The 12,139-nt window shown below is 44.0% G+C and overlaps 1 protein-coding gene across 3 annotated transcripts in view; it reads right to left on the reverse strand.

The window, feature by feature from the left end:
• TCTN1 (tectonic family member 1) overlaps positions 1–12,139 on the reverse strand; it is a 172,400-nt gene that overhangs the window by 33,418 nt on the left and 126,843 nt on the right. For all 3 annotated transcript variants that reach the window (XM_073626319.1, XM_073626311.1, XM_073626327.1), the window contains exons 9-10: positions 8,307–8,426; positions 3,910–3,994 (exon numbers count right to left, since the gene is read on the reverse strand). In XM_073626319.1, coding sequence (XP_073482420.1) covers positions 3,910–3,994; positions 8,307–8,426 — 205 coding nt within the window. The remainder of the gene's footprint in view (positions 1–3,909; positions 3,995–8,306; positions 8,427–12,139) is intronic.

Below are 12,139 nucleotides of genomic sequence, written 5' to 3' on the forward strand. Positions count from 1 at the left end.
GTGTCTAAAGATTCTTAATAACCGTAACTGGTATAGGCCTATTTCTCAATCCCAAGTGTCCACCTTTGCCCCTGAGCTCCAGGTCCTTTGCACTGAGGCCTTCTTTTCAGGCCTCATTGACAAGGACATCCAAATTTCCTTGTACTCCCACCTTCTATTCCCTCCCCAAAACCCACAAAAGTGTTCAGATGCCTCCGGGAAGACCTATTGTCTCCGGAATAGGCTCCCTCATGGATAACGCTAGTGAAATCGTGGACGCATTTTTAATGCCCCACGTACGTAGCCTTCCTTCTTATTTCCAGGATACCATGGACCTTTTGAAGCATCTTGAGGGGATCCAGGTCCCTCCAGACGCCTTGCTTGTGGCTATCGATATCGAAGCCTTGTACTTGAGTATCCCCCGCGAACAGGGCGTCCGGATGGCTGGATCCTTTCTAAGAGAACAGGATAGAACCACCTGGCCCTTAACTGGTTTTGTCCTTCAATTACTTCAATTTATTTTGACCAAAAATATCTTTACGTTCAATGACCAATTGTTTCTCCAGACCCAAGGAGTTGCTATGGGGACATCTTGTGCCCCAGCATATGCAAATTTTTACTTAGGCGGCTGGGAGAGATTTATACAGACAGGTGAAAGTTACACTGAGTTTCTTGATTATGTGTTACTTTGGTTTAGGTATTTACATGATCTTTTTCTGGTATGGACAAGGACTAAAGATAATCTATTGAAATTTATACAAAGCTTGAATGACAACAAGTTTAACCTTAAGTTTACCTTCAACTTCAACAAAGACTGGATTCCTTTTTTGGATCTGTGTGTTGCCAAACAGCTGGATGGTACATTGGGAACTGATTTATACCGTAAGCCAACGGCTGGCAACACATTGCTTCATGCATCAAGCTCCCACCCATATCCTTTGGTGTGGAGTATCCCATTTGTGCAATATTTGTGCTTACGGAGGAATTGTACACTGGAATCCGACTTTAGGATCCAGGCCAATGCCCTGCGTGAGTGCTTGTTGCTCAGGTGGTACTCGAGCACCAATTTAAGAAAAGCTTTCAATAGGTCCTTGTCCCGTTCTAGAAATTCCCTATTGTATAAACGATCTAAACCTCCAACCAGTGACTCTGTCAGATTCATTACCACATTCTCTTCCCATCACAAGCAACTGAGAACAATTCTTGGACACCATTGGCATCTACTCGCTGAGCACCATATTCTGGGCCGGGATGTACGTCCCGCCCCGGAGATGGTGTTCCATCGAGCCTGTTCTTTACGAGACTGTTTGACCAGTAGCCACTATGTACCTTTCAATACACCCAAATTAGGACCCAACGGTACCCTCAAATGCGGTGACTGTCCCTGTTGTCTCTGGATCTTGGAAGGTAGAAGATTCATTTTACCCAATGGGGAGAATTTTCTCCCACGAACCTTCTCTAACTGCGGTATTATGGGGCTAGTGTATTTGATGCTCTGTAGATGTAAAGCCTTTTATATAGGCAAAACCATCAGAGAATTTTGCCAGAGAATAGTTGATCATCTATATTGTTCCGGCAGTGGCAAACTCACTACGGTGGGTAGACACATCGGTTTACATCACCGTTATGATGTGTCAGCGGTCCAATTTTTCATCCTTGAAGTGGTTTTAAAAATATCCCAGGGGAGGTGACTGGGACAAGGCAATCCTACAGAAAAAGACTCTTTGGATTGAACGTTTGAACGCCACTGTCACCCCGGGACTTAATGAGTTGGTATCCTACAAACCATTTCTGTAGGGTTTTTTACTTCAATTTCTCCCTTTCCCCCTCTTTTGCCATCTTCTCCCCCTCCTCTCTTCTCCCCCTCCTCCCCTCCCCCCTCTCTACCTTTTGATTTCCCTTTCTTCCTCCCTTTTCCCCCCTTTCCCCCCCCCTCTTTTTTTCCTTTCATTCCTCCCCCCTCTCTTTACCTTAAATTTGGGTACCTGTTTGTTTGTTACCTCTATGAACTGAACTTTAACCAATATGATTAGCCTGGGTGACTGCTATATCCTGTAGCCTAACATATTGAAAAACACTTGGGTGTTTAAACTTAGTGATGTTATGGGACAGTAATGTTCCACAGTTACCATTACCCCTATATAATTACCATATCATGTTTTTTATTTAGCATTTATTATTTTGCTGTATTTTTCTTTTCTTTTACAGATTTGCTGCCCCAGTGATCGGCATGATCCCAGGCTGCTTTTTCTCTCCCCCACAGTGGCGGACGTGTGTTTCCCCTGGCGGATAGGCCTCTTTTGGCCTCCTTCGATTGCCTCGATCTTGTCTGGGTGTTCCGCCCATAGACCGATCGCGGGATCGCGTACCTGCGCAGTGCGGGAAAACTGACCCAGTGACGTCAGTCGCCGCCTACCGGTGGCGTGCCTTGACGTGCACGGGTTGGGGAGCATGCTTAATGGGTCCTTCAGACCCGCTGGGTGTGCGGTATGGTCCTGATCCAGGGGTGGTGTGCTGGTCAGTGTGGAGTCCCAGGTAAGGTCCGGCCTCCTCTATCTGCGGCCTTTTATTGTCCTCAATTGCACTGTCTTACCTGACAGTCTGGTTACTTTCCTCACAGGTTCCATTACTTTACAGTGCCTCCTGGCTGGATAGCCATCAGCACTGCCTGTTATAGGCATTACATCTTCCTTGCTACTGTTTGGCTGTGTCCCTTCCTGAGTGCCTCCTCCGTTCAGCCTTGTACACTACCACCCCTGGCAATGTGTTACCTTTGTAATATTTGCTGGTGAGTTTTTACATCCACTCAATCCTTCTGTACAATCTGGTGGACATTGGCCCTCCTGCTTTCCTTCCCACTATTCTTCCTCCCCGTCCCTTCTCCTTCCTCTTCCTTCCCTCCCCTCCGTCCCCCCCCCACTCCCCTCCCCCCTCCTTCCTTTCCCTTTTCCCCTCCCCCCCTTTCAATCCCTCCCCTTCCCTAACCCTTCCTATCCTCAAGTGGTTCTATCCCAATTGTATCACCATATTGCATTACTTGGTGTTCCCTCACCCCCTACGGGCCCCATAAATCAATTGTATTTGGTTTTCTTATTTACAACCATTATATTTATCTTTGATTAGAAGTGGCCTTGTACAATCCCCCTCGTCCGCTGCAGGGGAAATTTTCTTAGCAGCCTGGTTACGTATTGGTGTGTGATCTTCCGGGTGAGCAGATCTCTTGACTAAAATGTTTGCTGTATAATTATGTTCAATGTTTTTGATGTTGTAATTACTGTATATTTTATTGCATTTTCTGTTTTATAGACAGTTTCTCCTGAAGAAGCGGTTTCAATACGCGAAACTAGTAGAGGATCATTTTGTCTATATCCCACATCAACAGTCATCTTTCGGATGACCCTGTTAGTAGTTGTCTGTGGTTGAATTTTATTTCTTGTTCCCTGGATATTTTTATATGTATTAAAATTATATTTTTATTTTAAGAACTTGTTTGTGTATCAGTACCGAGATAGTCCAGTACAACCTACTTGATGGGTATATATCAATGGTCAGCCACAGCAGCTGTCCTTATAGACCCTTCTTGTCCTGTTTCTCTATATTAATTTGGATGATGGTACTTCATTAATTATTGCTAGTTAGTTGTTATGTGAGGCAATACTCATAAATTTTATATGTTCTGCAATACAGTCAAAACAAGTAAAATTTACCATATTACCAACAAAAGGCACTGGGAAAGCAAATGTTATGCATGGATGAAAAACTGGAAGCTTGTATAGGTGGGGATGTGTGCCCTATATAAGACTTCTACAGGAAAGTACCTTTATTACCAACATAACCAACAATACTGTAATGTAATACTGTTATGTACAATGCTAAGCATTCATGGTATGCCTAAATATCTTAAGATTTAATGAAGTATAAAAAAAGGATATTGTGGCAACTTAAAGCCAGCAATTAGAGGCATTCCCAATACATAGCCTGGGTTTCCACTGAGAGTGGCTGGTGTTGTGCCTTCCTATAATGGAACAGAAGGTTACAGTTGCGGTTAGATATATATTGAGATAGTGCTTCTATCAACAAAACACTCACTGTTGACTATTCAGAATTACTATTTCATATTCCTTTTCAACTCACAAAATGGTATTTACATGAGAAGCACAATCTGCGCTGGCTGTGGTGAGCAATCAGCAACAGTAACTAGGATAAGTTAATGATTTCACACATGAAACCTGCATAAACGTTGATCCCTTCAATTAATCACATTATCTTACATGGGATGATAGGCTCTGGATAAGTATGTGTCCTGTAACTACAACTTTTACAGCTCCTGCACCAAGGTTCAGTTGTATAGTGTCCAAGACAGTAGCACAGGTTAACAAATAATGTACAATAAAGTATAATGAGCCAATGGAGGAGGTACGTTCAATCAAAACTGCCATTCCAGTGTTATACAGCCATTTCTCCTAAAACATTTTAGGCAAACCGCTAAATACACAGTTAAAATAAAATTTTTGGCAGCTAAGAAAGCAACTACTACATATAGTCAGTCATCTCTACAAGCCAAAAGAGCCAGAAAGCGGACATCTCTTTCTCTGTAAGAGGTAATACACTGAAAGCATAAACTCTGCTCTGCCATCCTGTTAGCATGTTCCCTGTAAACAAAAGCGCATGCAGCAGAGCTTTACAAGCTTCTATTGCATTCCCTTCCTCTCATAGCACAAATTCTGCTAGCAGGAGATCAATATCAAGATAGGCCAAGTTATTTTTTTTTTGAAAGCATGCACAAATGCATTGAATGGTGTTTTAACATCTGCCGGAAGTTCAGCTTCAATGCAAACCCGTGCTTTAGCCATTTAGGGCCGTTCTTAGCCCTGCGCAAGCTGTGATTTTTGGCAAACTGCAGTGTACACAGGAATTTCCTTTGCTCTTGCATGCAGAACAGAACAACAAGGAACCGAAAAGAAGGTAACCATCAAGAGCTAGGGGGATTGTGGACCCTTTGGGCTATAGTGGAGGAAATGTGAATCTTAAAAAGGGGCTAGGCACAGAGTCTTTAGAGCTGCCTAAAATTCACCAGTACACCCCTCCAGGGGTGATGGGCTTTGCTGCAGGGCAGCTGCCAGGTTGCGGACCTCATAGACACCTGTTTAGATGGAAGCTGACCAGGGAAAGAACCCGAACAAAGTAAACAGGGACATGCCAAAGTTTAGGGCAGGCAGTGGACAAGCATGGTCAAATACAGGGCTAAAGTCCCTAACTAAAGAGACAGGAATTTAGGGACACTGGACTTAAAGGCACTTGAGGACACAGGGGTCACTAATTGCACAGACAGAAGGGGCTACTGGAGACAGTTGAGTGAGAGGAATGTACAGAGTTCAATAGGAGCACAGGAACACTGGGGTTAGGGTTTCTTGCAGAACTAGGGTTCTGAGAACACAGGTGTGATAAAATAACAGTCACCTGAGGCTCCAAGGTGCAGGGATCACTGGAATCACAGGAATAGTTGGAACAAAGGAACTGGAAGCCATTGCCACTCGGAACCATTGAACCAGGGGCCTGCGGCTAAGCACACATGTTGCTATAGCACTGAAAGATGATCTGAGCACAGTTTAAATAGAGAAGTAGATTGTAATCTAGCCTTAAAGCAAGCTAAATTAATCAGCAGGTGAAATGAAGAGACACCAGTCCAGTGCTATGTCGCATGGAGCTAAGACCAGACCATATGTTTGTAGAACTACAAGTGACAAAAAAAAGCTTTGCATGTTTGCGTAACTACAAGTGACAGAATGGCCTTGCTGTTGATCTGTGGAACCACAAGTACCAGATCAGCTGCAAAGCTGATCTGTGACAGTGACTATATGCTGCCAGGGAGAGCTAAATTAAAGTGAACCCCGGATGAGAAAAGCATAGATGCTTTTTAAAGAATCCTAAAAAGGTAAACACCTCTGCATGTTAAAACACATGTACTTGTGAATGTCATTATGAGCAGTATGAGATTTTTTTGTAATAAGAAGCTGTGGAAATGTGTCATTCAAAATATGAATGTTCTACTTCTGTAAAAGTGAATATAAGTGTGCCACCAGTCACCTGAACAACCTCAGTTCAGACTGCACACAAATCTGCTACAGAATACTTTCTACGGAAGAAATATTATGCGCACCTGGAGACAACTGTACAAGGTTACATTCACATGGGCCAATATTCTGCTGTGTTCAGAGTGGGCTAAAGGACTTCTCTGGATGTAGCTGCTCTCTGTACTACAGCCACAAACTGGCTGGATAGCTGCAGACAGTTTGTATGAGGCCAGAAACTTTAAAGAAACGTCCCTGGATTGCTTAGATGAGAGGTTACGTGTGAAAAGCAGTGGCCCCGGCCATTTGTTTGTAGGGAGTACAAATCTGACAGGCGATACTGACAGCTTTTTTTCTTGCACACACTGTGTGCATGCAGCTTTTAGACCCCCCTGGCAAGAATCCATAGACCCCACAGATTCTTGCCAGTCCCTGCCTATGTGAATGTAGTCTAAGGCCGGGTTTCACACTGGTACGACACGACAGTCGTACCACTTTGGATCCAACTTTGCTCTGCGACTTAAAGTTCGACATGCGTCCGACTTCAATGAACAGGGATCAGACTTAGATTCCTGACAATACCAGGCACTTAAAAAAAAACACGGCATGGGTTACCCCTCCAAGAGCATACCAGGCCTTCGGTCTGGTATGGATTTTCAGGGGAACCCACACGCCGAAAAAAAAACAGCATGGGGCCCCCCCCAAAATCCATACCTGACCCTTATCCAAGCACACAGCCCGGCAGGGCCCTGCAACCCCCCACCCCAAAGCACCTTGTTCCCATGTTGATGAGGACAAGGGCCTCTTCCCGACAACCCTGACTGTTGGTTGCCAGGGTCTGCGGACGGGGGGCTTATAGCCTGGCCCCCCACCCTATGTGAATGAGTATGGGGTAAAAAAAAAAGTGTCAAAAATAAAACACATTACACAGGTTTTTAAAGTAATTTATTAAGGCAGCTCCGTCCTCTCTTCTGATCTGTTCTCCCCTCTCCGGCTCTTCTGTGTCCTCCGCTGTCATCTTCTGCCGGTTCTTCTGTTCATCGGAAGAAGAACAGAGGGTGAAGACCGGGCAAAAGAGCGAGAAGATAGCGGAGGAGACCCGGCAGAAGACAGCGGACAGAGGTAGAAGAATCGGAGAGTGAGTAGAGAAGAACTGGAGAGGGGAGATGAACCAACAGAGGCAGAAGACGTCAGCGGAGGACACAGAAGAGCCGGAGAGGGAAGAACAGATCAGAAGAAACGCTGGAGCTGCCTAATAAATTACTTTAAAAACATGTGTAATGTGTTTTATTTTTGACACCCTTTTTTTAGGTGAATGGGTAGGGGTATCCCATACTCATTCACATAGGGTGGGGGTCGGGATCTGGGGGCCCCCTTGTTAAAGGGGGCTTCCAGATTCCAATAAGCCCCCCGCCCACAGACACTGACAACCAACTGCCAGGGTTGTCGGGAAGAGGCCCATGTCCTCAACATAGGGACAAGGTGCTTTGGGGCCCCCCTGCCCCAAAGAACCCAGCCCCCCATGTTGAGGGCATGTGGCCCGGTATGGCTCGGGGGGGAGCTCGCTCGTCCCCACCCCCTTTCCTGACCTGCCAGGCTGTGTGCTCCAATAAAGGTCTGGTATGGATTTTTGGGGGGGCCCCCATGCCGATTTTTCAGCGTGGGGGTTCCCCTTAAAATCCATACCAGACCGAAGGGCCTGGTATACTCTTGGAGGGGGAACCCATGGCCTTTTTTTTAAATCTGGCGTGGAGTTCCCCTTCAAGATCATCAGAGCACAAGCCGCATGGCAAAGTCGCATCAGTCAAGACGGCAATCCGACTTTAGTGATATTCAATGGGCTGAAGTAGGATCAAAGTCGGACAAAAGTAGTGCAGGGAGCATTTTCAAAGTCGGACCGACTTGTGTCGGACCAGTTAAGACGGCTCCCATAGGGAAACATTGATTGTCATGCGACATAAGCTCCCAATGTCGGAGCGTTTGTCGTACCAGTGTGAACCCGGCATCAATGTATATTTCCCTTCACTTTCAGTCCAGCTGACATCCAGGGTAACCAGGACAAACAGAAAAGATGAATCTCCACAGTGGGACACAGCAATGAAAACCCAATAAGGGTTTCAACCATTTCCTACTATATCCAAATCCTAAATACATCTGTTGGCCATAGATACACTTTAATTACACAGTACATGGTGAGCAAAGCAAAAAAATGCCTTTCTGGAAAGTAAGGGCTGTATGTATTGCAGAATTTCATACCTCTGTGAAACTGATCTGGAAGGATTGCTGAAAAGGGTTCCTGTTGATTGTTCCAAGGGTGAAAGACGCCAGGACACTTGTTATCTCCCCCTTAGCTGTGTAAATTATGGAGTAACTTCCCTATAGAGGAGAAAAAGGTTAACATGATCAGATCAAAATGAAAATCAGATAACACATTTCAACACTACTTCAACTACTACTACTACTGGGTAAGAATCTGAATTTACTATGTATTATAGTTGTGGGCCTGATCATAACAGAACTATGTTTAGGTTGTTGAAAAAGAAATATGCATACAAATGTAAATTTTATTAAATTTAAACATATAAATACTACTACTCCATTAAAGATGCAGAATGGCACATTAAGTTATTATTGCATGCTCTAACATCTAAATAGCTTCAATATGGTTTTATAGTGGAATTAAATTATCTCAGTCAGCATTAACAATTTTAATCCTTTTGCTGCCAACATTAGCAAATAGATAGGAAGGTATATGATATTTGCTTGTTTTCATTTTTTTTTACATTCCTTTATAGTTGCTTCCTGGTTTCTGGCCCAAGCCAAAATTAAGTCATATATCCCTGGAGTCTTCATGGGCATTTTTTTCCTGTTCATCTAAATTAATGACTTTCTCAGCTAAGCAAGCCCTCCTGCATGCATATCTAAACTAAAGGCAGATAGATTCCAGGAAGTAAATGCTACATGAATCATCTGTCCTTACTCAAGATGGCCACGGCTAAAAATTAAATTGATTTCCCAACAAATGCATAGAGACATGGAAGGATGGGTGACTTTGCTTTGAAAATTAAAGATGAATTAAATAGCTTTTCAGTTTGTGGTGCTCAGGTATAGTTAAGTTCTGCTTTAAGGCATTTGAATGCATGTACTGTAGAACATGGATGACACAGGATTTTAATAAGCTGAAAAAAAGAGAAAAAATGAAAAGACATTGGCCTTAACCACTTGCTGACCGCCGATGTACGTCCTAAGTTTGGCGGCGGATATCGTTATGGCCGCAGCTAGCTGCCATAACCTCGGTATCCCCGTTTTCATGCGGCGGTCGGCTTTCAGATAAAAGTGGTCTTTGCAGCGGATTTGCCACAAGATCACTTTTATTGGTGGCGGGAGAGAGCCCCCCCTCCCACCGCGATCCGGTGCCCTCCGCCGCTTACCAGAGCCATCGGTAGCGGCAGAGGTGATCGCGAACGCGTCTGCCCCTTGCTGTACATGGAGAAGAGTGAGGGGAAGATGGCGCCCACTCGTCTCCATGACACTGCAGGGCTGAAGCGACATCAAAACGTCACTTCCGCCCATACGTCTTAAAGGCACATTTTTTTTAATGTCATTTTTTTAAATGACTTTTTTTTTTTTTTTAATTGCATTTTAGTGTAAATATGAGATCTGAGGTCTTTTTAACCCCAGATCTCATATTTAAGAGGGCCTGTCATGCTTTTTTCTTTTACAAGGGATGTTTACATTCCTTGTAATAGGAATAAAAGTGACACAATTTTTTTTTCTAAAACAGTGTAAAAATAAATAAAATCATGTAAAATAAATAAGAAAAATAAAAAAAAAAAATGTTTTTTTAAAACCCCCCGTCCCGACGAGCTCGCGTGCAGAAGCGAAAGCATATGTGAGTAGTGCCCGCATATGAAAACGGTGGTCAAACCCCACATGTGAGGTATCGCTGTGATCATTAGAGCGAGAGTAATAATTTTAGCCCTAGACCTCCTCTGTAACACAAAACATGCAACCTGTAGAATTTTTTAAATGTCGCCTATGGAGATTTTTTGAGGGTAAAAGTTTGACGCCATTCCACGAGCAGGCGCAATTTTGAAGCGTGACATGTTGGGTATCAATTTACTCGGCGCAACATTATCTTTCACAATACAAAAAAAAATTGGGCTAACTTTCCTGTTGTCTTTTTTTTTTATTCAAAAAAGTAAATTTTTTCCAAAAAAAGCACGCTTGTAAGACCACTGCGCAAATATAGTTAAAAAAAAGTATGGCAATGACCGCCATTTTATTCTCTAGGGTGTTAGAAAAAAAAAAACAATATATAATGTTTGGGGGTTCTAAGTAATTTTCTAGCAAAAAAACCTGTTTTAAACATGTAAACACCTAAATTCCAAAACGAGGCTGGTCCTTAAGTGGTTAACCAAACAGACTGCTTTGGTCTTAGCAAACAGACTGCTAGGGGTTGATTTAATAAAAAAATGTTCTGTGTATAGCTCGAGCATTCACACAGCTGTGACAAAAAAACCCTGCATTGTGTCTAATATGTTTACTTCTTATGGTCATCAGTTCCAGCTTGTGCCAATAATGCAGTCTTTTCATGAAATACCTCAATCAGGGATATACTGCAGTATGGCCATTGGTTATGGTCACTTGAAATAAACATTAAAGTGGCTGTAAACTCTCTCAAATACCCAGTGTAGTGACTGGCCTCAGATGATACACAGAGATGTAACAAGTTTTACTTATTTGCAGTCTTCTCTTCCCTATATCCCTTGAAAAGTGCAGAATTTTGATAAAATCCTGTCTGTATCACATAGGAAGGGGCAGAGAGCTGCAGTTACAGCTCTTGTAACCTGTGTGAGAGCTGATTGGAGCAAAAGGACACCCCCTTCACACACCGCACAGGAACGAAGGAAGGATACAGAGCTGTGTTCTGAATAGCCAGGCTGTGCGGTGAGCTCTCCTCTCCATCACAAATTTATCTCATGTGTTGGGAAAACCTGTCAGAAGTGACTCATGTTGATAACAGAGGAATGAAGCATCAGAGAGAAACAACACTTAGAGCTTTGGAGATAGACTACAGATATATGTGCTTTGTTCAGATTGCATGACTGAGATTTACAACCACTTTAAGTAAAATATGTGAGTTCCTCCAGCAGTCCCTCCCTGCTGATAAGACTGCTTACAGATGAGTAGTTTGAATACACCTGACCTGTGTGTTTATTGTTATTATACAGTTTACCCCGCCCTGAATCCGGGGGGGGGGTCCCTGAGTTGTATATCTGTTGTTACATGTGCTTGAATAAAGAGTCTGATGTTTTTCACAATATCTAGTTACGGTGGTTAGTGACTGGCTGGGCTAAAGGGTCATCGATCGTGTGGTACAGGACAGAGGAAGCATTTACAGCGGAAATAGTCCAGTTTGGGAACGGAGGTCCGTTAACACTGGTTGGCAGCAACGGGACGATAACGCTCAAGATGGCTGTCGAAAGTCTGTACACCAGGAGCACTGTGGCCCCAGAGTATCATCATTGGACAGCAAGCAGTCTCCAAGAAAAAGCCAAAACGTTGGGTCTCAACCACACAGGGGACTGAATAAGGACCAGCTAGTGCAGTTTCTGGACGAAAACAGCCAGCAGGAGGAGTCGACCACAGATGGGGGTCAGGCACTTCCCAGCGAAGACAGACCAGAGCCTCCCAGCCCAGGCAGCAGAAGCCCTTGGCTTGTCTGCTACGAGGAAGAGATGGCCATTCTGGGGAAGGATGCCAACACCGAAAGAAAGCTTGCAGCCATTGAAAAGGCACAAAAAAGACAAAAGGAATGGGAGACTGCAAAAAACTGAGCCACCACCCGTGTCTCTCCTTGCAGTATGGGAGACCCAAATATTTTTTTCAGGAAAGACTTTAAACCCTACCAATACAGGGATGTGGATGGGTTCTTTCAGGACTTTGAACATCAATGCGAACTACTGGGGGCCCCTCCCGCAGACTGGACCCGCAATGTAGTAGGACTTCTGAAGGGGGGGGCACTGAGGCTTATTGAATGATGGACCCTCTCAAGAAACGTAGCTTTGGAGGACCAAAAACGGGCA

This window comes from Aquarana catesbeiana, linkage group LG01 (assembly GCF_042186555.1).
Source record: "Aquarana catesbeiana isolate 2022-GZ linkage group LG01, ASM4218655v1, whole genome shotgun sequence".
Lineage (NCBI taxonomy): Eukaryota > Metazoa > Chordata > Amphibia > Anura > Ranidae > Aquarana > Aquarana catesbeiana.